This window comes from Pongo pygmaeus, chromosome 12 (assembly GCF_028885625.2).
Source record: "Pongo pygmaeus isolate AG05252 chromosome 12, NHGRI_mPonPyg2-v2.0_pri, whole genome shotgun sequence".
Lineage (NCBI taxonomy): Eukaryota > Metazoa > Chordata > Mammalia > Primates > Hominidae > Pongo > Pongo pygmaeus.
The window spans coordinates 32,392,546-32,418,218 of record NC_072385.2 but is presented as its reverse complement, the minus strand read 5'-3'; the positions used below and the strand labels follow the sequence as shown (position 1 = coordinate 32,418,218).

Below are 25,673 nucleotides of genomic sequence, written 5' to 3'. Positions count from 1 at the left end.
ACACAACGAAACCCCATCTCTACTAAAAATACAAAAAATTAGCCAGGTGTGCTAGCATGCACCTGTAGTCCCAGCTACTCGGGAGGCTGAGGTGGAAGAATCCCCTGAGCCCAGGATGTCGAGGCTGCAGTGAGCCATGATCATACCACTGTACTCCAGCCTGGGTGACAAAGTGAGACCTTTCTAAAAAAAAAGAAAAAGCATCAGCATATAATGTGGTAAGAATCAATGTTAGAAATATGAATGGGAGGCCAGGCATGGTAGCTCATGCCTGTAATCCCAGCACTTTGAGAGGCCGAGGCAGGCAGATCATCTGAGATCAGGAGTTCAAGACCAGCCTCACCAACATGGTGAAATCCCGTCTCTACTAAAAATACAAAAATTAGTTGGGTGTGGTGGTGGGTGCCTGTAGTCTCAAGTACTCAGGAGGCTGAGGCAAGAGAATCGCTTGAAACCAGGAGGCAGAGGTTGCAGCGAGCTGCAATTGCACCAGTGCACTCCAGCCTGGGTGACAGAGCGAGACTCCATCTCAAAAAAAAAAATATATATATATATATATGAATGGGATACAGCGATTACTCAGAGAGACTGGGTGATTGAAGGGCATCTGCAAAGATTTCCCAAAGGTGGTGATGGCTGCACTGGGGTTTGAAAGACATGGAAGCAGCTTTCCAGAGGGAGAAAGGGGAAAGGGCGGAGGGTGGGGCGGGGGGGTGAGTGGGCTTTTTAGGCAAAGAGACCCACCTGTAAGAAGAGCCTGGTGTGATAAGAGAATGGTGAGAATTCCCATTTAGTTGAGATTAAGCTCTGGTGCGAGAGATGAAGTTGGAGATGGGTGGCTAACATGGACCTATGCCTAGCACAGCACCTGACATGGCAGAGGCAGTCAATAAATATCTGCTGATTGATTAACTGTCAGACATTGGTTGGCTTTTGGGATACTGACAACACAGTGTCTTGTCAGCTAAGAATCAGATCCTGGATGGTGGGGGTTTCATCAAAGCCATTCTACCATACAGAGTCCTGCCAAGCCTCTCCAGGCAAGAGCCCTTTATCCCACCGTACTATTGCAACCACAAAAAAGGGAATAATACAAGGAAAGATAGGACATAATAGATGATTGATGCCAGAGGAACGGGATAGTAATGTGATAGGAACTCAAAGGATAGAAAAAGCGAACACTCTGTAATAGAGTGGTCAAGGAAGTTTTCCCAAAGGGGCAGGACTTGAGCTTGGCCTTGAACAATAAGGGAAAAAAGTGAAGGGAAAACCCACAGAAGGGGAGAAATTAGCTGCAAACTATCTATCTGATAAGGGATTAATAACCAAATGATAGGGTGCGCGCGGTGGCTTACGCCTATATTCCCAGCACTTTGGGAGGCTGAGGTGGGCAGATCACAAGGTCAGGAGTTCAAGACCAGCCTGGCCAACATGGGGAAAACCCGTCTCTACTAAAAATACAAAAATTACCCAGACGTGGTGGTACGCGCCTGTAATCCCAGCTACTCGGGAGGCTGAGGCAGGAGAATCGCTTGAACTCAGGAGGCGGAGGTTGCAGTGAGCCAAGATTGTGCCATTGCATACCAGCCTAGGCAATAAAGTGAGACTCCATCTCAAAATATAATAATAATAATAAGGGGAAAACTCAAAGATGGAATTACATGCACCAGGTGTAGTGTGAGCAAAGGATTAACTTCCTGATACATTCTTGTTTCCCATATAGCTATCAAGGTCATCTTTTAGTAATGAATTAAGTTCTTTTCCAACTCAAAATTTGTCTGCATCTTTACCCAAATATCCAGATCTGATACTCTAGGCTTGGGCTAATATAGTGGGGTGCAGGAGGCTTAGGTTAAGGTTTAAAGTTCCAAGGGCTGAACCGGAATAAACAGTGTATTTATCAAGGGAAGAGCAAGGCAAAACCAACAAGTCCAAACCATGGAGGCCTCAACCGAGGTGAGGGGAAAAGTTAGGGAGCCTTAGGAAAGCTCTGAGGAGGGACCCCAATTAGGGGGACAGTAGTTAGGGTATGAGGTTTGTGAGATCAGGACTAGAATTGCTGCAAGAGACCCTATGATTGGGTGGCAGCAGCACCTTGTGGAGATAAGCCTGCTTCCTCAGCCTCTTCCTCTTGTCAGAACCTTTTGCCTCTCCCTACACACACACGCACACACACATGCATGCACCATGCTACAGAAACCTTTCTCAGTCTTGACATTCTCTCAAATTATGTGTTGGTCTTCCCTTCATCTTCAGATTCTTTAAAGAGTAATCAAAGTTCCCACTTCTAGCACGATGAAGTGAGGAGGTCAACAAATCTTTCCAAAAGGTAGCTGGACAAACCATTTAGCATTCTGTAATTTTACCAAAGGCACAGCACAAATGGGGATGTGTTTAAGAATGAAAGCTGGCTGGGCATGGTGGCTCATGCCTGTAACCCCAGCACTTTGGGAGGCTGAAGCAGAAGGACCACTTGAGCTCAGGAGTTCAAAAACAGCCTGGGCAACGTGGTGAGACCCCCGTCTCTACAAAAAAAAATCAAAAAAGGTATGGTGGTGCACACTTGTGGTCCCAGCTACATGGGAGCCTAAGGCGGGAGAATCATTTGAGCCCAGGAGATTGAGGATGCGGTGAGCTGTGATCACACCACTGCACTCCAACCTGAGCAACAGAGTGAGACCGACCCTGTCTCAAAAGAAAAAAAAAGGAATTAAAGTGAGCCTTGGATAAGACCAGCCTGTGTCCGTGGCATCTTTGCCCAGGCTGCTACCCCCATTTACCCCAGCTGTTGATAACACACACAGTGGCCCCCAGCAGGGCAGCCTGTGGAAATAAGCTCCCCTGCCACCTCGCTGCAGGAGCTAGAGGCAAGAGTGAGGAAGGTTTTAATTTGCAGCATGGCTAGTTAAGGTGGTCATATCAGTGACCAGGAGGAAGAAAGGCCACTGACTCCTAGCCTGAGGCTCTGGGCCTTTGGAGACAAGCAAATGACCTGCAGATTAGTCAGGGATGTAAGAGGGAGCTCCAGGAGGTGGGAGAGCCAGAGGGAGCTTAGTAAACTCCACACTACCCAAATGGACTGAAGGCTCATAGCTGGCAGAGATTAGAGCAAGCCCAATCCATGTCCATATGCCCAGGGCACACAGCCTGTGTCTGTGCCGGTGCCAGTGTTAGGAAGTAAAAGCCAGAACACCCTTGCAAATGGCCCGGGCAAACGGCCCGGGGCAATCTATGTGCCATTGCACATAGATCCAGCAGCAGATGGTGGAAGCCACACTGGCTTTAACTGATGTTTGACTGACAAACTATGCAGACAAGAAGCAACCTCTAGGAAGCCAGTCTGAAAAATTAAGGCAAACAAATGCCAACAATAAAACTGAGCAATGACCTGAGTGAGTGCACACTGTGGAGGAGACAGGCTTCCTGCATGGAGTCCAGCCGGGAGACAGTACGGAATGCATGGAGCAGCTATTGGAAGACATTGAAAACTAAAGAGTTGCAGGCAGCTTTCCCAAGAAGACCAGAACTTGAAGTACCACCAAACCAGTGGTGAGATAACCATGTTTCCCCTATGGTATCCCCTGACTAACCTGGCAGTGGGCACCAGGGTGTAGATAGAAAGAGCTCCAGAAGATGCTCTCTCTTTCTGGCTCAAGTAACAGGAAAAGGGTCTCCTAACATTCTGAGGGAACCCAGAAGTTCGTTCCTCCCCATTTTTCTTTTCCCTGTTCTCTCATACCTCAGCCCACAAGCAGTCCCACAGTGGCACTAGCACCAGCCCCAAGAGGAGCCCAGGAGCCAAGATGCAGGAGGAACCTTCTCCAATTGACAGAGCTGTGGTCCCAAGAGGGCAGAAACAATCCATGTTGCTTCTCTTCCAATTCAGTCCTCCCACTGCTTGGCTTCAGATGTAGAAATGCATGGTAGAGCCGGATAATGAAAGCCTGTTTACTGCTTGGAAGACTAAAAAGAGAAGCCTCAGCAAATGAAAGCAACAGGGTAATTACTGAGAGAGTTAATCAGTGAAGCAACCCCATTAACTTGTCTACAAACCCCAGGGCTCATTCTTGAGCTGCTCCTGCATAGATCTGGTCCTGTTCAACACACCAAAGATTGACAGCTGAACTGAGAGACCATCACCCACAGACACAACTGGCCACTGGGTAGTGCACAAGTCAGACAGAACTGAATAGTCCTGTGAAGATTTTGGACACTGAACTGACTTTGGAACCAGACTGCAGAATGGAGGGGTGGGAACTTGTGGCTTGAACCTAATCAGGTAGATTGCCTGGCCAAAATGAAAATACCTCTAATCTCCATAGGATTTAATTTCATTCAATGATTTTTTTTTTTTTTTTTTAGTAAATTTGCAATGTTTTACAGCCGTCCCCAAAATCTAATTCCAAAATATCTCTATCACCCCAACGAGAGACTCCATTCACGTTGGCAGTCACATGCACTCCCAGATTTCCCCTCCGCCCAGCCCTTGGCAATCACTAGTCTACTTTCTGTGTCTTTGAGTTTGCCTACTCTGGATATTTCATATACATTAAATGATATACGAGGTTTTGTGATTGGCTCCTTTCATTTAGAATAATGTTTTCAAGGCTGATTCATGTTGTAGTATGCATTGGTACTTCATTATTTTTTATGCAAAGGTAATATTCTATTGTATGGCTATACCACATTTTTCTTTGAGACAGAGATCTCACTATGTCACCTAGGCTGGAGTATAGTGGCTCTTCACAGGCCTGATCACAGCTCCTGCATGGATCAAGGAGCATCACTGCAGCTGCAAACTGCAGCTTCAAACTCTCAGGCTCAAGCGACCCTCCTGCTTCAACCTCCCCAGTAGCTGGGACTACAGGCATGTGTGTCTGTGCCCACTAATACCACATTTTAAAAGTCCATCTTCAGTAGATGGAAATTTGGATTGTTTCCACCTTTTACTAATAAAAATAGTACTGCTATAAACATTCATGTGTAGGTTTGCTTTTGTTTTCATTTTTTCTTTTTTGTAGAGATGGGGGTCTTGCTGTGTTGCTCAGGCTGGTCTCGAATTCCTGGACTCAAGTGGTCTTCCCATCGAAAACTCCCAAAGTGCTGGGGTTACAGGCATGAGCCACCATGCCTGGCCTGTATACAAGTTTTTGTGTAGACATGTTTACATCCAATTAATGAACACAGGATGCCTTTCCATTGATTTAGCTCTTCTTTAATTTCTTTCAACAGTGTTGTGTAGTTTCCAGTTTACAAGTCTTACACTTTTGGATTAAATTTATTCATAATTATTTTATTATTTTTGATAATATTATAAATGGAATTGTTTACTTAATTTTACTTGAATTGTTCATTGCTAGTGTATAAGTAGGCAACTCATTTTTTTTAATTGACCTTGTATGGTACAATCTCTGAACTCATGTATTATCACTGATAGTTTAGGTCTTTTTTTTTTGAGGTTTCATTAGGGTTTTCTATATATAAGATCATGTCATCTAGAATAGAGATAGTTTTATTTATTCTATTCCTATTTCAATAGTTTTTGTTTGCATTTCTTGCCTAATTGCCCTGGCTAGAACATCCAGTACAGTGTTGAATAAAAGTGAAGAAAGAAGGCATCCTTGTAAGTCAATTTTTTTTTTTTTTTTTTTTGACACGGAGTCTCACACTTTGGCCCAGGCTGGAGTGCAATGGCACGATCTCGGCTCACGGCAACCTCCGCCTCCCAGGTTCAAGCAATTCTCCTACCTTAGCCTCCTGAGTAGCTGGGATTACTGGCGCCCGCCACCACACCTGGCTTATTTTTTGTATTTTTATTAGAGACGGGGTTTCACTATGTTGGCCAGGCTGGTCTCGAACTCCTGACTTCGTGATCTGCCCACCTTGGCCTCCCAAAGTGCTGGGATTACAAGCACTTTGTTAGCCACTGCGCCCGGCCATAAGTCAGTTTTTATACCCCTTCTTTCATCCCTGATTTTAGTAATTAGAGTCTTTCTTTTTTCTTGGTCAATCTCAAAAAAAAAAAAAAGGTTTATGAATTTTAAAACTTTTTCTAGGCCAGGCATGGTGGCTCACTCCTGTAATCCCAGCACTTTCAGAGGCTGAGGCAGGCTGATCACAAGGTCAGGAGATTGAGACTATCCTGGCTAACACGATGAAACACCATCTCTACTAAAAAAATACAAAAAAAAAAAAATTAGCCGGGTGTGATGGTGGGTGCCTGTAGTCCCAGCTACTCGGGAGGCTGAGGCAGGAGAATGGCATGAAACCGGGAGGCGGAGCTTGCACTGAGCCAAGATCACGCCACTGCACTCCAGCCTGGGCGACAGAGCGAGACTCCATCTCAAAAAAAAAAAAAATTTTTTTTCAAAACACCAACTTTTGCCTTTGTTGATTTTCTCTACTCTTTAAAAATGATTTTTAAAAAAATTAATAGTGGTTAAAAAAAAGATTTACCAACTTAACGTTTTTTTTTTTTTGAGCCATAGTTTCACTCTTGTTGCCCAGGCTAGAGTGTACTGGTACGATCTCCACTCACTGCAACCTCCACCTCCAGAGTTCAAACGATTCTCCTGCCACAGCCTCCTGAGTAGCTGGGATTACAGGCATGTGCCACCATGCCCTGCTAATTTTGTATTTTTAGTAGAGACAGAGTTTCTCCATGTTGGTCAGGCTGGTCTCCAACTCCCAATCACAGGTGAATGCCCGCTTCGGCCTCCCAAAGTGCTAGGATTATAGGCGTGAGCCACCACACCCAGCCCAACTTAACCTTTTTTTTTTTTTTTTTGAGATGGAGTCTGTCACCCAGGCTGGAGTGCGGTGGCATGATCTCGGCTCACTGCAAGCTTGCCTCCCGGGTTCATGCCATTCTTATGCCTCAGCCTCCCGAGTAGCTGGGACTACAGGTGCCCGCCACCACTTCCGGCTAATTTTTTTTTTTTTTTTGTATTTTTTAGTAGAGATGGGGTTTCACATTGTTAGCCAGGATGGTCTTGATCTCCTGACCTCGTGATCAGCCCACCTCGACCTCCCAAAGTGCTGGGATTACAGGCATGAGCCACCACACCCGGCCCAACTTAACCATTTTTAAGTGTGCAATGCAGTAGCCTTATGTTGTTGTGCAATATATCTCCAGAATGTTTTCATCTTTTATTTCTATTTATTTATTTATTTATTTATTTATTATTTTGAGACACGATCTCGTTGTCACCCAGGATGGAATGCAGTGGTGCAATTATAGGTCTCTGCAACTTCAAACTCTTGCGCTCAATCAGTCCTCCTGCCTCAGCCTCCCAAGTAGCTGAGGACTACAGGTGTGCACTACTGAGCTGGGTTAATTTTTTTTTTTTTTTTTTTTTTTTAAGAGAGAGAGTCTTGCTTTGTTGCCTAAGCTGTTCTTAAACTCCTAGCTTCAAGCAATCCTCCCACCTTGGCCTCCCAAAGTGCTGGGATTACAGGCGTGAGCCACCACTTGGCCCAACTTTATCTTTTAAAACTTGAACATCTATACCCATGAAACAACTACTCTCCATTTCCTCCTCCCCCTAGTTTCTGGTGATCACCATTTGATTTGCTGTTTCTGTGAATTTGACTACTTTAGATACCTCATATAAGTGGAAGCATACAGTATTTGCATTTTTGCGACTGGCTTATTCCACTTAGCATGATGTCCTCAAGGTTCTTCCATGTTATAGCATGTAACAGAATTCCTTTCCTTTTTAAGGCTGAGTAATACTCCATTATTTGTATACACCACATTTTGTTTATCCACTCATCTGTTGATGGATATTTAGGCTGCTTCTGCATGTTGGCTATTGTGAATAATACTGCTATAAATCAAATAGCAAATATCTCTTAAAGTGCAATGTGCAAATATCTCTTAAAGACCCTGTTCTCAATTCTTTTGGATATATGTCCAGAAATGCATACGGCAATTCTATTTTTATTTTTCTGAGAACCCATCGGATTGTTTTTGGTAGTAGCTACACCATTTTGCATTGCACAAAAGCTCCAGTTTCTGTGCATCCTCTTTAACACTTCTGATTTTCTGCTTTTTTGATAGTAGACATCCTAATGGGTGTAAGATAATATTTCCTTGTGATTTTGATTTGCATTTCTCTAATGATGATTAGCAATGTTGAGCATTTTTTGTTTTGTTTTGTTTTTGTTTTTGTTTTGAGACACAGTCTCACTCTGTCACTCAGGCTGGAGTACAGTGTTGCGATCTTGGCTCACTGAAACCTCTGCCTCCTGAGTTCAAGCTATTCTGTGCCTCTGCCTCCCAAGTAGCTGGGATTACAGGTGCCTGCCACTATGCCCAGCTAAGTTTTGTATTTTTTTTTGAAGGTTTCAAAATGTACTTTATTTCTTCAATAATGCCATAACTTAATGGGTACACAGTGTTTTAACTTGGTATCAATTATGAGCTGTTTTTTAAACAATTCATTATTATACCAGCTGGGATGATTACTGATCTCTCCATTCCTTTGGGGTGACTCTGCCAGCAGGGTCCAGGTTCCATTCTATTCTGATTTGTGTTGCTACATATGTCCATATAGCAATACAGAAAGTGGCTCCACTATCTAATACAGCATTATCATATTGTCATGAAAATCAGGTGAACTTTTCTGGTGGCTCTGCCTTGCCATTGTTTGCTGAATGCTTTGATCTTGGAGATGACTTAGTGCATTTTTTGACCAGCGAAACATCGTGAAAGTGAAGATCGAACTGTGGGAATGCAGCTGCTGCTTTGGTGCAAATTCCAATTTTTGTATTTTTAATAAAGATGGGGTTTTGCCACATTGGCCAGGCTGGTCTCGAGCTACTGACCTCAAGTGATCCACCACGCCTTGGCCTCCCAAAATGCTGGAATTACAGGCATGAGCCACCGCACCCAGCCTAAGCATCTTTTCTTATCCTTTTTATACATTTCTGTATCATCTTTAGAAAAATGTCTAGTCCAGCCTTTCGCTCACTTGTTTGCTGTTGTTGAGGTCTCTATTGTTTTTCTAGTTTCTATTTCACTATTTTCAGCTTTGACCTTTATGTCCTTCCTTCTGCTTGCCTTAAGCACAGTTTGCTCTTTTTTTCCCCAGGCTATTGATTTGAGATCATTTTTTTAAGTCCACTGATATTCAAGGTAATTATTGATAGGTAAGGATTACCACTGTCATTTAAAAAATTGTTTTCCTGGCTGGGCGTGGTGGCTCATGCCTGTGATCCCAGCACTTTGGGAGGCCGAGGTGGGTGGATCACCTGAGGTCAGGAGTTCAAGACCAGCCTGACCAACATGAAGAAACCCCGTCTCTACTAAAAATACAAAATTAGCCAGGCGTGGTGGCACATGCCTGTAACCCCAGCTATTCAGGAGGCTGAGGTAGGAGAATCGCTTGAAATCAGTGGGGGGAGGTTGTCGTGAGCCAAGATCATGCCATTGCACTCCAGCCTGGGCAACAAGAGTGAAACTTCATCTCAAAAAAAAAAAAAAGTTTTCCAGATGGGCACAGTGGCTCATGCCTGTAATTCCAGCATTTTGGGAGGCCGAGGTGGGCAGATCACTTGAGGCCAGGAGTTTGAGACCAGCCTGGCCAACATGGTGAAATCCTGTCTCTACTAAAAATACAAAAACTAGTCCCACGAGGTGGTGCCCACCTGTGGTCCCAGCTACCCAGGAGGCTGAGGTACGAGGATTGCTTGAACCCGGGAAGCAGAGGTCGCAGTGAGCCAAGATTGCGCCACTGCACTCCACCAGCCTGGGTGACAGAGTGAGATTGTGTCTCAAAAAAAATTGTTTTGTAGTTGTTTCATAGATCCTTTGTTCCTTTCTTCCCCTCTTACTGTCTTCCTTTATGATTCAATGACTTTCTGTAGTGGTATGCTTTGGTCACTTACTTTTTAGAGGTCATTTTTTTTTTATATAGTCTTTATAGGTATACATTTCCTTCTTAATGTTGTTTTAGCTGTATCCCATAAGTTTTCGTATGTTGTATCTTCATTTATCCATCTCAAATTTCTCTAATTTTCTAATTTCACATGTCGTGATTTCTTCTCATTTCCTGTGTACTTTCTAATTTCCCCTGTGATTTCTTTTTTCTTTTTTCTCTTTTTTTTTTTTTTTTTTTTTTTGGAGTCAGAGTCTCGCTCTGTCACCCAGGCTGGAGTGCAGAGGCGCAATCTCGGCTCACCGCAAGCTCCACCTCCCGGGTTCACACCATTCTCCTGCCTCAGCCTCCTGATTAGCTGGGACTACAGGCGCCTGCCACCATGCATGGCTAATTTTTTTTTTTTTTTTTTTTTTGTATTTTTAGTAGAGACGAGGTTCCACCGTGTTAGCCAGGATGGTCTCGATCTCCTGACCTCGTGATCTGCCCACCTCAGCCTCTCAAAGTGTTGGGATTACAGGCATGAGCCACCATACCCAGTTTCCCTTGCGATTTCTTATTTGACTAACTGGTTATTTAGAAGTGTGTTGTTTAATGTCCAAATGCTTGTGAATTTCTCAAATTTCTGTTGTTGATTTCTAATTTCCTTCCATTCTGGTCAGAACACATGCTTTATGATTTCAATTCTTTTAAATTTATTGAGGTTTAGGAGTACAAAAGGCTTATTGAAAAAAGAATCATTGAAGTTTTTCTTATGCTCTAGCATATGGGTTATGCTAAAGAGTGTTCCAAGTGCACTTAAGAAGAATGTGTATTTTGATATTGTTAGGTGGAATTTTCTATAGATGTCTATTTGGTCTAGCTTGTTTAACCCATTGTTGAAGTCTTGTATTTTCTTGATGGTCCCTGTCTAGTGGATCTATCCATTATTGTTTTTAAAAATACATTTGACGGTTGAAAGCAAAAATTAGGCCAGGCGTGGTGGCTCACACCTATAATCCCAGCACTTTCGGAGGCCAAGGCGGGCAGATCACTTGATGTCAGGAGTTCGAGACCAGCCTGACCAACATGGAGAAACCCCGTCTCTACTAAAAATATAAAAATTAGCCAGGCATGGTGTCACACGCCTGTAATCCCAGCTACTCGGGAGGCTGAGGCAGGAGAAGCACTTCAACCTGGGACAGGAGGTTGTGGTGACCCACGATCGCGCCATTGCACTCCAGCCTAGGCAACAATAGCAAAACTCTGTCTCAAAAAAAAAAAAAAAAAACAAAGAAAGAAAGAAAGAAAAGAAAGCAAAAGCAAAAATTATAACATTAGTGGAGTTTACAATGCATGTAAATGTAATAGAAAACATCTATAATGTAAAGAGGGAAAGGTAAAAATACCTATCCAGCTGTAAGATTTCTACATTCCACTTAAAGTGGTAATATGTTCATTCTGTGAAAAATTAAGTGTATTGTAATTCCTAGAGTCACCATTTAAAAAACTATTCAAAGAGATATATTCAAAACCAATATATGAAATAAAACAGAATGCTAAAAATCATTTAAATAACCAAAAAGGAGGCGAAAAGTGGTAAGCAGAAGGACAAAAAATGGAGCAAAAAAAAAAAAAGTAATAAGATGGGGCTGGGCCCAGTGGCTCACACCTGTAATCCCAAAACTTTGGGAAGCTGAGGTGGGTGAATCACTTGAGGCCCAGAGTTTGAGATCAGTCTGGCCAACATGGTGAAACCCTGTCTTTACTAAAAATAGAAAAATCAGCTGGGCATGATGGTATATGCCTGTAATCCCAACTACTTGGGAGGCTGAGGCACCAGAATCGCTTGAGGCTGGGAGGCTGAGGTTGCTGTGAGCTGAGATGGCACCACTGCTCTCCAGCCTGGGTGACAGGGCAAGACTCTGTCTCAGAAAAAATAAAATAAAATAAGATGGTAGACATATATCCAAACACATAAATAATTACAGTAAACATCAATGGACTAAACCTAAATCTTAAAAGACATCGTCAGAATGGATAAAAGCAGTGCCCAGCCATATGCTATTTACAAGAAACTTGCTTTACTTTTTAAAATTTTTTTCATTTTTAAAAAAATGTTTTGCATTTATTTATTTATTTATTTATTAGATACAAGGTTTTGCTCTGTTGCCCAGAATGGAGTGCAGTGGAATGATCATAGCTCACTGCAGCTTCCAACTCCTGGACTCAAGCAATCCTCCTGCCTCAGCTTCTCCTGTAGCTAAGACTACAGGCATGTACCATCATATCTGACTAGATTTTTTGTTTTGTTTTGTTTTTTTATAGAGACAGGGGCTCACCAGGTTGCCCAGGCTCGTCTCAAACTACTGGCCTCAAGCAGTCCTCCCACCTCAGCCTTCCAAAACACTGGAATTACAAGCAATAGCCACCATACCCAGCCAAAACTTGCTTTAAATATTATATATGTAGGTTAAAAGTAAAGAATAGAGGCCAGGCAGAGTGGCTCATGCCTGTAATCCCAGCACTTTGGGAGGCTGAGGCGGGTGGATTGCTTGAGGTCAGGAGATATACACCAGCCTGGCCAACATGGTGAAACCCCATCTCTAACAAAAACACAAAAATTAGTCAGGTGTAGTGGTGTTGCCTGTAGTCCCAATTACTCAGAAGGCCGAGGCAGGAGAATCACTTGAATCCGAGAGGTGGAGGTTGCAGTGAGCTGAGATCACGCCACTGTACTCTAGCCCAGGTGACAGAACAAGACTCCATCTCCAAAAAAAAAGGAAAAGATATACCATGGAAATATTAACCAAAACAGTTGGTGTGGCTATGTTAATATCATACACAGCAAATTCCAGAGCAATGAAAATCATTAGGGACAAAAAAGGATCATACATCACGATAAAATAGTTAATTCACCAAGGAGATATAATAATCCTAAATAGTTTGCATCTTACACCACAGCTTCAAAATTCTCAAAGCAAATAGACAAACCCAAAATTACATTTGGAGACTTCAATGCTCCTCTCTCAATCACTGATAGAACTATTAGAAAATCAGCAAAGAAGGCCGGGTACGGTGGCTCACGCCTGTAATCCCAGCACTTTGGGAGGCCAAGGCGGGCAGATCACAAGGTCAGGAGATCGAGACCATCCTGGCTAACACGGTGAAACCCCATCTCTACTAAAAATACAAAAAATTAGCCAGGCATGGTGGTGGGTGCCTGTAGTCCCAGCTACTTGGGAGGCTGAGGCAGGAGAATGGCGTGAACCTGGGAGGCGGAGCTTGCAGTGAGTCGAGATTGCGCCACTGCACTCCAGCCTGGGCGACAGAGCGAGACTCAGTCTGAAAAAAAAAAAAAAAAAAAAAAAAACAGAAAAAGAAAATCAGCAAAGAAGAGGAGAATTAAACAGCACCACTAGCCAACTAGATCTAATTGAACTTTGAGGAACACTCTACCCATAAACAGCAGACTATACATTATTTTCAAGTGCACATAGAACCATTCACCAAGATAGACTATATCCTGGGTCATAAAACAAGCCTTAACATACTTAAATGAAGTGAAATCATGCCAGGTATGTTCTCTGAGCATAACAAAAGTAGACCAGGAATCAATAAGACAAACAATAGGAGAATCCCTGAACACTTAAAATTAAACAACAGACTTCTAAATTAATCTATGTATCAAAGAGAATATCTGAAGGGAAATTAGAAAATATCAATATCCCTCATGAAATTAGATGCAAAAACCCTAAAAAAGATTGCAAACTGAATCAAGTAGTTTATAAAATGTCAATACATATTCAGTCATTTAAAGCCACGAGGTCGGGCGCAGTGGCTCATGCCTGTAATCCCAGCATTTGGGGAGGCTGAGGCAGGCGGATCACTTGAGGCCAGGAGTTGGAGACCAGCCTGGCCAATATGGCGAAACCCCATTTCTACAGAAAATACAAAAATTATCTGGATGTGATAGCACATGCCTGTAGTCCCAGATACTCAGGAGGCTGAGGCTTGAGAATCACTTGAAACCAGTAGGCGAAGGTTGCCGTGAGCCAAGATCATGCCACTGCACTCCAGCCTGAGCGCCAGAGAAGGACCCTGTTTCAAAAAACAAAACAAAACAACAACAAAAAATGCTAGTAGGCAAATTCATAAAGACAAAAAGTAGAGTTTGGGTTACCAGGGGCTTGTGGAGTGGGGAGTGGGGAGTAATTGTTTATTAGGCACAGAGTTTCTATTTGAGATGATCAAAAAGTTTTGGAAATGGATAGTGTTGATGGTTACACAACATGGTGAACAAACTTAATGTTACTGAATTGTACACTTAAAAACAGTTAAAATGGTAAGTTTTATGTTATGAGTATTTTACCACAGTAAACAAACAAATGCATCACAACCAAATAGGGTTTATCCTGGGACTTTCAAGGATGGTATAACACATATATATATATTTTTTGAGACAAAGTCTCACTCTTGTCCGCAGGCTGGAGTGCAATGGCGCTATCTCGGCTCACTGCAACCTCCACCTCCCAGGTTCAAGCGATTCTCCTGCCTCAGCTTCCTGAGTAGCTGGGATTACAGGTGCCTGCCACCATGCCCAGCTAATTTTTGTATTTTTAGTAGAGACAGGGTTTCATCATGTTGGCCAGGCTGATCTTGAACTCCTGACCTCAGGTGATCCATCTGCCTCAGCCTCCCAAAGTGCTGGGATTACAGCCGTGAGCCACTGCTCCCGGCTGGATGGTATAACATTTTAAATCAATCAATGCAGTCATATTAACAGTGTAAAGAAGAAAAATTACATGATCATATCAATTGATGTAGAAAAAGCATCTGACATAATTCAATGTCCATTCGTGATAAAATCCGTCAGCAAACTAGGAATAGGAAATTTCCTCCATCTGATAAAGGCATCTATAAATATCTGTGGCTGGCCGGGCACAGCTGATAAAGGCATCTATAAATATCTGTGGCTAGCCAGGCTCTAGCCTGTAATCCCAGATGTTTGGGAAGCCAAGACAGGAGGATCGCTTGAGCCAGGGAGTTTGAGACCAACCTGGACAACTTAATGATACCTCATCTCTACTAAAAATTAAAAAATAAAAAAAAAATAGCCAGGCATGGTGGTTAATGACCTAATTAACAGTGAAACTCTTTCCCCTTAAGATCAAAAAGACTTTTATCATTAAGTAGGAGAGAATATCCTCTCACACCAGTCTTATTCAATATTGTACTAGAAGTTCAAGATGTTGAAATAAGACAAAAAAAAAAAAAGAAAGAAACGGCATACAGATTGGAAAGAAAGATCTAAAACTGTCCCTCTTCACAGATAACATTACTGTCTATGTGTAAAAGCTCAAATAATTTACAATTAATCTCCTAGAATAGGTAAGTTTAGCGATGTCACAGGATACGAGGTTGTATTTCTCTATACCAGCAATGTACAATTTAAAGCTGAAATCTAAAAAAAAAATAGCATTTACATTAGCTTTATAAAAACAGCACTTATAACTTAACAAAACATGTACAGGATGTATACGCTCAAAACCACAAAATACTGTTGCAACTGAAGAAGATCTAAATAAATGGAGAGACATACCATTCCCATGAATTGGAAGACACAGTAAAGGCGTCAATTCTCCCTATATTGATCTATAGATCAAACACATTTCCAATCAAGTTCTTAGCAGATTTTTTCATAGATATAGATAATTAAATTAGAGAATGTAGGTGGAAAATCAAAGGAACTAGAATGTGATAACAATTTTGACAAAGAAGTATAAACTTGGAGGAATCACACTACCATCTTTAAACCTTATTATAAAGCCATAGTAGGCCGGGCGCAGTGGCTCACACCTGTAATCCCAGAACTTTGGGAGGCCAAGGTGGGTGGATCATTTGAGGTCAGAAGTTTGAGACCAGCCTGGCCAACATGCTGAAACCCTGTCTCTACCAAAAAATACAAAAATTAGATGGGCATGGTGGTGCCCACCTATAGTCCCAGCTACTCAGTGGGAGAATTGCTTGAACCTGGGAGGCAGAGGCTGCAGTGGGCCTAGATTGCACCACTGCACTTTAGCCTGGGCAACAGAATGAGACCCTGTCTCCAAAAAAAAAAGCTATTGTAATCAAGAAAGCGAGGTATGTGCAAAGAGATAGATACATAAATCAATGAAAAAAAAAAGATAGTCCAGATATAAATCCACACTAATATGGGCATTTAATATTTACAAAGATGCTACAGCAATCTTTGTAAATTGATTTTACAAATCAATTTACAAACATATGAGGAAATATGTAAACATATGAGTGTAAAACATGAGAAAATCTTACTGACCTAGGGTTAGGCAAAGAGTTCGTAGACATGACACCAAAAGGATGAGTTATAATAGAAAATAATGGCTAAGTTGAGCTTTATTAAAATTAATGGCTGGGCACGGTGGCTCACGCCTATAGTCCTAGCACTTTGGGAGGCCAAGGAGGGCAGATCATGAGGTCAGGAGATCAAGACCATCCTAGCTAACACAGTGAAACCCCGTCTCTACTAAAAATACAAAAAAATTAGTCAGGCGTGGTGGTGCACACCTGTAGTCCCAGCTACTCGGGAGGCTGAGGCAAGAGAATTGCTTGAACCTGGGAGGTGGAGGTTGCAGTGAGTCGAGATTGCGCCACTGCACTCCAGCCTGGTGACAGAGCAAGACCCCGTCTCAAAAAAAAAAAACAAAACAAAACAGGCAGCCAGCCCACAGGCTATGGCTATAGTTTGTTGACCCTTGTCTTAGAAAAATTAAAACTATGTCCATTGAAAAACCTTTATACAAATGTTTACAGAAGCTCTATTCATAATCACCAAAAACTGGTAACAACCCAAATGGCCTAAAAATGGTAAATGTACTAGTGGTATATCCATACTGTGGAATATTATTCAGCAATGAAAACAAAAACTATTTCTACAAGCAGCAACTTTGGATGAATTTCCAGGGCATTACACTGAGTGAAAGAAGCTTGTATCAAAAGGTTACATGACATATAATTCCATTTATATGGTATATAGTGTGTAATCAGTGGTAAGGGGGTGAGTGGAAGGTATAACTATAAAGTAATAACATGAATGAGTTTTTAGAATGTTGGAATTGTTATGTATCCTTACTGCGGTAGTGGTTACATGAATCTGGACATACGTGTCTTAAAATTTGTAGAACTGGCTGGGCAGGTGGTTCATACACATAATCCCAGAATTTTGGGAGGCTGAGGTGGGTGGATCACCTGAGGTCAGGAGTTTGAGACCAGCCTGGCCAACATGGCAAAACTCCATCTCTACTAAAAATACAAAAATTAGCTGGGCGTGGTGGTGCATGCCTGCTATCCCAGTTACTCAGGAGGCTGAGGAAATAAAACCCCCTCTGCTTTGCATTTCTTACTTTTCATCTTTGATGAGGGACATCCCTAAATTGCACACCCACATCCCTTGTGTGCTAAGAGCAATGACTAATACCAAGTTAGAATGCAAGAGTACTTGTATATATTCAGACATGTCAACATGCATCTTTTATTGGCTTTCCTCTTATACCTAATAAAATCTCCAAGAGAAATACTTTTCAATTGTCAAAAACCTTAAATTACATGGACCTGCAACTACCTTTACCTGAAAGCACTGGGGAGAAGGGCTACAAAAGAAAGCTTGTTCTTTAATTTGTTTTAGATTTCTTCTAGTACACATAGAAAAATAATAACTTAACATTTGAATGATGAACCTGATATAGGTACTGTGTGCGTATTTTCAATTTATATTCATGGTGCCTTTTCTCCTATAAGTGTGAAATAAAATATTGACCCCATGTGACAACAAAATATCATGCAAAAACAAGACAAATAATGGTTATGGAGATAGGCAATTCCAGGAAGCAAGTAACAACCTTATCCCTTCCAAAATATTTCTGTCCATCCATACAATAAATGTTTACTTAGCACTCACAATGTGCCAAGCACTGGGCTATATGCCAGGAATAAAAAGTTGAGTAAGACACAGCTTCTACCCTCAAGAAGCTCACTGCATTGGCCAGGCTTGGTGGTTCATGCCTGTAATCCCAGCACTTTGGGAGGCCGAGGTAGGTGGATTACCTGAGGTCAGGAGTTCGAGATGAGCCTGGCCAACATGGTGAAACACCCGTCTCTCCTAAAAATACAAAAATTAGCCGGGTGTGGTGGTGGGAGCCTGTAAGCCCAGCTACATGGGAGGCTGAGGCAGAAGAATTGCTTGAACCTGGGGGACAGAGGTTGCAGTGAGCCGAGATCATGCCACTGCACTCCAGCCTGGGTGATAGAGCAAGACACAGTCTCAAAAAAAAAAAAAAAAAAAAAAGGAAAAAAGAAAAAGAAAAAGAAAAAAGAAGAAGCTCACTGCTAGGTAATGAATGGAGGGATTAAATTGCTGGGTCTCACTAGAACCAGCATCAAACCCTTTATGTTCATAGATCATAGAACTCCATAGAATCCAGCAGCCCATCAGCCACAAACTGATGAGGTAACGCTAAGTAGAATTCTTTGTTGTCCACAGGCATGGGCATGTGAGCCATATTTAGGAACCAATAACACTGTGTTAGATGCAGTGACTCATGCAGCTTGTCTACAATATCTCAAATACCCCTGGACTTGTGCCCAGGGGACCAGTCATGCCTCACAGTTGTGGATTACTTCCCAGGGAATAAAGCACTTTCACGTCTGCTTTTACCACCTCCATGGCAAATGTAGGGCAGGTATAATGATGACTCATATTTTATAGATGAGGAAACTGGAATACTTCATGAAATGACTAATCCAAGTTACCAAACCAGAAAGGGGCCAAAAGTCAGGTAAGGTAGACTTGTTTGCTTTCATTCAAATGTTCTACAACTCCCCAGAGAACCTAGAGTTCCTCCCTTAAATTTAATAGGACCTCTGGGAAGTACTATGTGTTGAGAACCAGTATGAATCAAAGCCACAAAAGGCTGGCTATAATGTGGGGACTGGCATGGCACGGTAGTTCATGCCTATAATCCCAGCATTTTGGGAGGCCAAGTTGGTGGATCACTTGAGGCCAGAAGTTCAAGACCAGGCTGATCAACATGGCAAAACACCATCTCTACCAAAAATACAAAAATTAGACAGGTATGGTGAAGCACGCTTGTAATCCTAGCTACTCAGGAGGCTGAGGCATGAGAATCACTTGAGCCCTGGGGGCGGAGGATGCAGTGAGCCAAGATCGTGCCATTGTACCCCAGCATGGGCGACAGAGACTCTGTCTCAAATAAAAAAAATAATAATAATGTGAGGACCAGTGGCCCACCATGATTGTATAGGGGTGTTTCCTTTAGGTGGTGTCTAAGATCCCAGGGGCATGCTGTATCCTGAAGGAGGCTGGGGAGTTTGCCGTTGCCTCAGGTCAGGGAATGGATTGATGGGCTTACACCATGGGGACTGCATTTGGGAAGGGGAGATTGGATGCACTAATAGCTTCTATTGAAGAGCACCGAGCTCCAGGTGTTCTTAACTAAAATCAGATCAGGTTTGGGGGTGGAGGGGGAAGCCTAGGTTTGCAGTCACTGATACCAGGTCTTTTCATGAAGATCCTGTGGTATTGGAGGGTGACTCTGGAAATTTTGAAATGGGGGTTTACCTCAGTATTCAGATTTTTTGCCTCAGGAAGCAAAGACCTGGGTCTTGGGGACTTCTTATTAGTAGCCAATAACTTCAAGCCATTTAGGGACTCTTTAATAGTGGCCACTTGACTAAGGGGATGAGGAAGCCCTATAGCTTGTAGATGTTTCCTAGAAAAAGAACTGCCTAGTGTCTGTAGTCCCTGGCCAAACTTCTTGAAAGCGTTGTCTCCATGTGTGGTGTGTTGTCCCCAGTACTTCAGCCAGATTCACAATTTAATCCTCTCCCATCCAACTCCTTCTCCTCTTCTGTGTTCATTATGATTGACTCCGATTGACTCCTTGACATCTATTCCTCTTCTCTTGACAACTAACCTGATTTCCACTGGGTTACCAATCTACCTGAAACAGAGGGATCTGATTCCATCTTGGACTCTAGGGTTGTCAAGGCTCTAAACACTGCAACAGTCCCTAGTTACACTTATATTGCTTCTTTATCACTAATAAGAGATGGATATATGGCTCAATTGGAGTCAGTAAGACATGAGGCAAGGCTTCCTGATTGTTTGAAGGAAAGAAGCTTTCTCACTTGTCTGAGAGTTGCTAATGTGATCACCTGTCCTGCAGATTTGGATAAGTAAGTCCGAACCCTGGGAGTTGTTGGCAGCCAATCCGGACAGTGGATCGGGGAAGGCGGGAACCTTAGGATGAAGCTGACACTCAAGACAGCAGAGCAGAGAGACAAAAGGATTCCAGGTGCCTGATGACACTGTCGAAACGCTGAATCAAACCATCCCTGAAACTCACCCTACCCCTGAGCTTTCTATTATGTGAGTTTATAGATCTGTATTGCCTAAGTCAGTTTGAGTCTTTAGTTACCTGCAATTAAAAACACTTGAGACACTTGTATTAAAATTGTTCTTACCTGGTTCTGGATTGACTTCTATGCAGCTAAATATAATAATCTCTCTCAGTCTCATTTTCCCTTCTTGACAGCATTTGACAAATATACCACTGACTCCTTAAGGCAATCTTTTAGCTTGGCTTCTGTGAGATATATACATATTGAGACAGATTCTTTCTCTGTCACCCATGCTGGAGTACAATGGCATGATCACAACTCACTGCAGCCGTGACTTCTCTGGCTCAAGCGATCCTCCTGCCTCAGCCTCCCAAGCAGCTGGGTCCAGAGATGTGTGGCACCATGCTCAGCTAATTTTTAACATTTTTGTAGAGAGGAGGTCTCACTATGCTGCCCAGGCTAGTCTTGAACTCCTGGGCTCAAGCAATTCTCCCACCTTGGCCTCCCAAAGTGTTGGGATAACAGGTGTGAGCCACCACACCCTGCCTTCCATGATATTATGCTCACTGCTGTTTCTCCTCCTCTACAGCCTCTGTTCTCTGGTCTCCTTAATCCACTCTTTTGTCTCTACCTAACCCCTGAATACTGGAGGTCTTCAGAGACTGGTCACATGCACACTTCAATTCTCACTTGATACCTTCTCCCTAGGCAATGACTTTTATTTCCCTGTGTTTAAGTCCCACGACAGGGCAATGACTCCCAAATTTATACTCTTCAATTCAGACCTCGTTTCTGAGGAGCTGCAACTGCTATTGGGACTGTTTTTTGTTTTTTTTTTTTTTTTTTTGAGACAGGGTCTTGCTTTGTCACCCAGACTGCAGTGCAGTGTCCCAATCATGGCTCACTGCAGCCTTGACCTCCCGGGTTCAATGGATCCTTCCACCTCAGCCACCCGAGTAGCTGGGCCTACAGGTGCATGCCACCATGCCCAGCTAATTTTTGTCTTTTTAGTAGAGACAGGGTCTTGCCATGTTGTCCAGCCTGGTCTACAACTCCTGGGCTCAAGTGGTTTACCTACCTTGGCCTCCCAAAGTGTTGGGATTACAGGCATGAGCCCGTAATGAGCACCTGGCCTATTGTGATGTCTTGGTCATCTCACAGGGGCTGAAACCTAATTTGTTATATTAAAATATAAACTTTACAAGGTCAGGGCCCATGGCTGTCCTGTTTGCCACTGTATCACCCATTCCCAGCATCCTGCCTCACACAGAAAGATTCCATGAAACTTCTGAATGAAAGAATGAATGAGGGACAGATGAGTGAATAAATTAAGTAATGGTGCCCTCTGGTTGCAAACAACATGATATCCCAACTCAAAGTAGTTTAAATAAAAAGAGGAAGTTAGTGTAGACAACTGGGGGAGTCTCAAGTGCACTTGGGGAATGTGGCTGAACCTCAAGACCGTTTAGAACATTGGCTTTGGACACTGTCAGGAATTTCTTCAACTATCGCTGCTTCTTGGTATGCAGTTACTTCATTTTTCTCTCTTACTGCCTTTTTAGTTCCTCAGACCAAATAGAAATTCTAGACCTCCACTGGGATTGGCAGGTTTTTTTTTTTTTTGAGACAGCGTCTCACCCTGTCACCCAGGCTGGAGTGCAGTGGTGCAATCTTGGCTCACTGCAACCTCTGCCTCCTGGGTTCAAGTGATTCAGCCCTCTGAGTAGCTGGGAATACAGGTGCGCACCACGACACCTGGTTAATTTTTGTATTTTTAGTAGAGGCGGGGTCTCACCATGTTGGTCAGGCTAGTCTTGAACTCCTGACCTCATGATCCGCCTGCCTTGGCCTCCCAAGGTGTTGGGATTACAAGTGTGAGCCACCATGCCCGGCCTGGCAGGTTTTTTAAAAGGCCCCGAGCTTTATGATATCACACTCTGCTGGTTTTCACCCTCTACAGCCTCTCTTAGCTGGTGTCATTTCTCAGCTTTTTCCTCTACCCAGCCCCTAAGTTTTGGAGTTCCTCAGGGACTGGTCACATAGGCTTGCGGGTCATGAGGTCTCTCTCATAACCACTCACCTTGGCCATTGTGCACGAAAGCAGTTATAGACAGTAGGTAAATAAATGGCCACTACTGTGTTCCTAGAAAACGTGATTTCCTCACTGGCTAGAGTAAAAGGAAAAAAAAAAAACAACAAAAAAACATTATTTACAAACAGGTGGTGGCCCTTGGGCTGTAGGCTGCTGGCCCTGGTCTAGAATACCAACAGATACCGATATGGTTTCGGTGTGTGACCCGGTCCCCCTCCAAATCTCACCTTGAATTGTAATAATCCCCACATGTCAAGAGCAGGGCCAGGTGGAGATAATTAATTCGTGGGGACAGTTTCCCTCCTACTGTTCTCACGGTAGTAAATAAGTCTCATAAGATCTGATGGTTTTATAAAGAGGAGTTCCCCTGCACAAGCTCTCTTGCCTGCCGCCATACAAGGTGTGACTTTGCTTCTCCTTTGCCTTCCGCCATGATTGTGAGGCCTCCTCAGCCACGCTGAACTGTGAGTCCATTAAAACTCTTTCCTTTATAAATTACCCAGTCTTGGCTATGTCTTTGTTAGACGCATGAGAACAGACTAATACAGATACTAAGTCCGCATGTCATCATCAGTTCAGTAATTTGGAGACAGTCACAGCTCTCTCTTGGTTCTGTGCTGTCTCTTAGCCTAGCTGGGGTGGCTTTCCCATCCCTGATCCAAGGGACTGGTGGAGGAGGCAGGGTCAACATACTACTCTCTAGGTCAATATGGCTACTCTCATGGCACTCACCTGTACTGCAGAAGGACTGAAGATTGGGAACAATTCCTAGGAAAAATCATGCTACAAAATTCCAATGTCTAAAACTTAGTGTAATTTTATTTATTTGGCTTTAAAATAACATTTATTTCTCGGGGCAGTGCACACATTGGGCATGAAACCCGGGGCCTCACTCCACCGCTGGGATGCCACTGGTGGCCATCATCTTCTCCCAGGCTCCACATCTGAGCCTTGTATAGAGCAATGTCATTGCAGACCCTGCAGTGGTTCAGCCTGCGATCTGGGCATTCTGGGTTGAGCGAGGGCTCTGAGTCCCATACAGTTTCCTGGTTTTCAGTCTGTGTCTGGGTCCTTCTTCCTTGATCCCTGGGCAGTGTGGTGAATGAGATTCCGAAACCTGGCGTCTCCAGGCTCCTCCAGGTTACCATGCCAAGACGTGGGCTTCCTGGTGATCTGTGGACCTCGTGGAGGGGTTCACGTGATGCCGCGCATAGGCGTTCTGGGCTGGCAGCTCTTTGAGGTACAGCTCCTGCAAGATCTGGTTCTGACGGACCTCATCCTGGATCACCTTCTCCCTGGGGTGTCCCGCCATGGCCTTGGCGTTGCTCCATCGGGTTCGATGCGCTCTCTGCTCCCTGGTGCCTCTCTCCCTGGCCCCGGGCATCTGCCGTCTCCAGGCAACGGTGTCCCACGCAGTCTCCAGGCAACAGCGCTCCCACGGCCCCAGCTCCTGGCGACCCAGCCCTTACCCCAACCGCCCGTGGACACCTCCAGGAAAGGGCTTCCTGTCACAGGACAGACCCGGAGGTCATGGGCATGTGGTTAGGCCTCACCTTGGCCAGTCGTTTCCCTCCCAGCGAGCAGAGGCGCTGCTTCCTCGTGCTCTCCCTTCTCCGTCTCGGGCCTGCAGTTTGCTCGGTGGTTCCAGACCAAGGCCCACGGGGAAGCCATTGCCAAATGCAGAGGCTGGCGCGGCTGGCTGAGCAGGCAGCGGAGGCCGAGGGTGGGTGTCCGTGGTCCTGCGTCCCCGTGTCCACAGCCAGGCCGCGGGGACCCCAGGTTCCGCTCCTTCGCTGCCCGAGCACGGTGCCTGCAGGGTCCTCTCCGTGGGATCCTGGATCGTCAGGGCCGCGTGGGTGGCTGGGTGGGAGCGGGCTGCAGGCAGGCTCTAAAAGCAGGGGCTGGGCGGGGGCGTGGGGGGATAGGGAGGGACGTAGTGGAAGTTGGGTCCCCAACGGACATGCGGGCGGCAGATGCAGCCCTTGTGAAGACTCAGGCAGGAAGAGCTCGGCAGGGCGATGCCCACGACGGGGTAGTGGACGGGGACGAATTGGTTGAGAGACGGGTAGCAGATGGGGCAGAAGGACGAGTAGGTGGGATGGAACAGGAGCGTAGTCTGCGGGTCCAGAAACGGGCGACGGATGGGAGGAAAGAAGAGCTGACTGCCAGGGCGCTGCGGGGTGGCGCCGAGCGGGCGCCGGGGTTGGAAGGCGGAGAGGCGGGGCAGCTTTCGAGTCATTTTGAGCGAGTGCAGCGCTCCCTCGTCGGAACTGTCGGAGTGCGCGGCGAGCGCGGGGCCTGCGCGGCTTTTATCTCCTCTGGGCGTTCCAGGGCGGAACGCGCTTTGTGACCCGCGCCCCACCCGAAGCCGGGAGCGCCCCGCCGGTCGGCACAGGGCCCCATCTCCGGGTTTAGGACTGAACAGGGGAAATGGAAGACAGAGGAAATGGCAGCCCCTGTTCTTGGGTACCCTGTAGTTTTGCCCTCAGCAGGCAAAGGCTGATCAGGGGGCTAGCATACAGGTAGGGGCCGGGGGCCTGGGAGAGAGGCTCTGAGCAGGATCTGGGAAAAGGGGACGAAGTCAGTGCCCCAGGCGCCTTCCCTTACGACAGCGCAGCGTTGAAAGCCCTTCAGTCCCTCACATCACTGCGGGAACATGCGCAATTAGACATGCTACGTCCATTTTACCCATGGGACACGCACGGAGGACCAGAGAGGGAACCTCCATAGGCTGGCAGTGGGTGACAAAGCAGGTGGGGCTAGAACTTGGGGCAGGAGAGGGCAGGTAGGAGGGAACGCAAAACGGCCCCAAGCGCGCACCAGCGGCCGCTCCTGCGTGTCTGGACGGGATCCTGCAGGGGGCGCGTCAGAGCAGACCTGGGCGTTTCCTAGCTTACCCCTGGCCCCTGTGTTCCTTGGTTTGATGCTTTTAACTAGAACCAGAAACGTAAGAGTCACAGCTGGTAGGATGACTACCCACTCCTGAGCGCCTAATAACTAGATTTGGATTTCCTTGTTCCCTACCTGAGATGCCTCGCTCCCTGCCAGATGATTAAGGAGGCTGCACTTTTGTCTGATGCAGAAACCCTCTCTGCTGAACATTACTGGTTTCTTTGATCACCATCCAAAGCATAAGCTCCTTTATTCCCCTATTCTCAAGGATACTTTTATTACGGAGGACTAAGCTCTAATGTTTTATCTTACCCAAATTCCTACCTAAGGGGTCTAGAGATTCATGCCCTACAAACCTTAAATTCTCGTCAGATGAGTTTTATTTAACC

At 44.6% G+C, this 25,673-nt stretch overlaps 1 protein-coding gene and 2 pseudogenes across 1 annotated transcript in view; 1 reads left to right on the top strand and 2 right to left on the bottom strand.

Moving 5' to 3' along the window:
* Positions 1 to 20,426, top strand: part of CREG2 (cellular repressor of E1A stimulated genes 2) — a 35,921-nt gene extending 15,495 nt beyond the window's left edge. Inside the window, exon 4 of the mRNA XM_063649282.1 lies at positions 20,126 to 20,426. Coding sequence (XP_063505352.1) covers positions 20,126 to 20,135 — 10 coding nt within the window. The 3' untranslated portion in view covers positions 20,136 to 20,426. The remainder of the gene's footprint in view (positions 1 to 20,125) is intronic.
* Positions 8,434 to 8,708, bottom strand: LOC129029013 (cytochrome c oxidase subunit 7B, mitochondrial-like; annotated as a pseudogene).
* A 2,784-nt stretch (positions 20,427 to 23,210) lies between the features above and the next one.
* Positions 23,211 to 23,776, bottom strand: LOC129030734 (cilia- and flagella-associated protein 144-like; annotated as a pseudogene).
* Between the last annotated feature and the right edge of the window lie 1,897 nt (positions 23,777 to 25,673).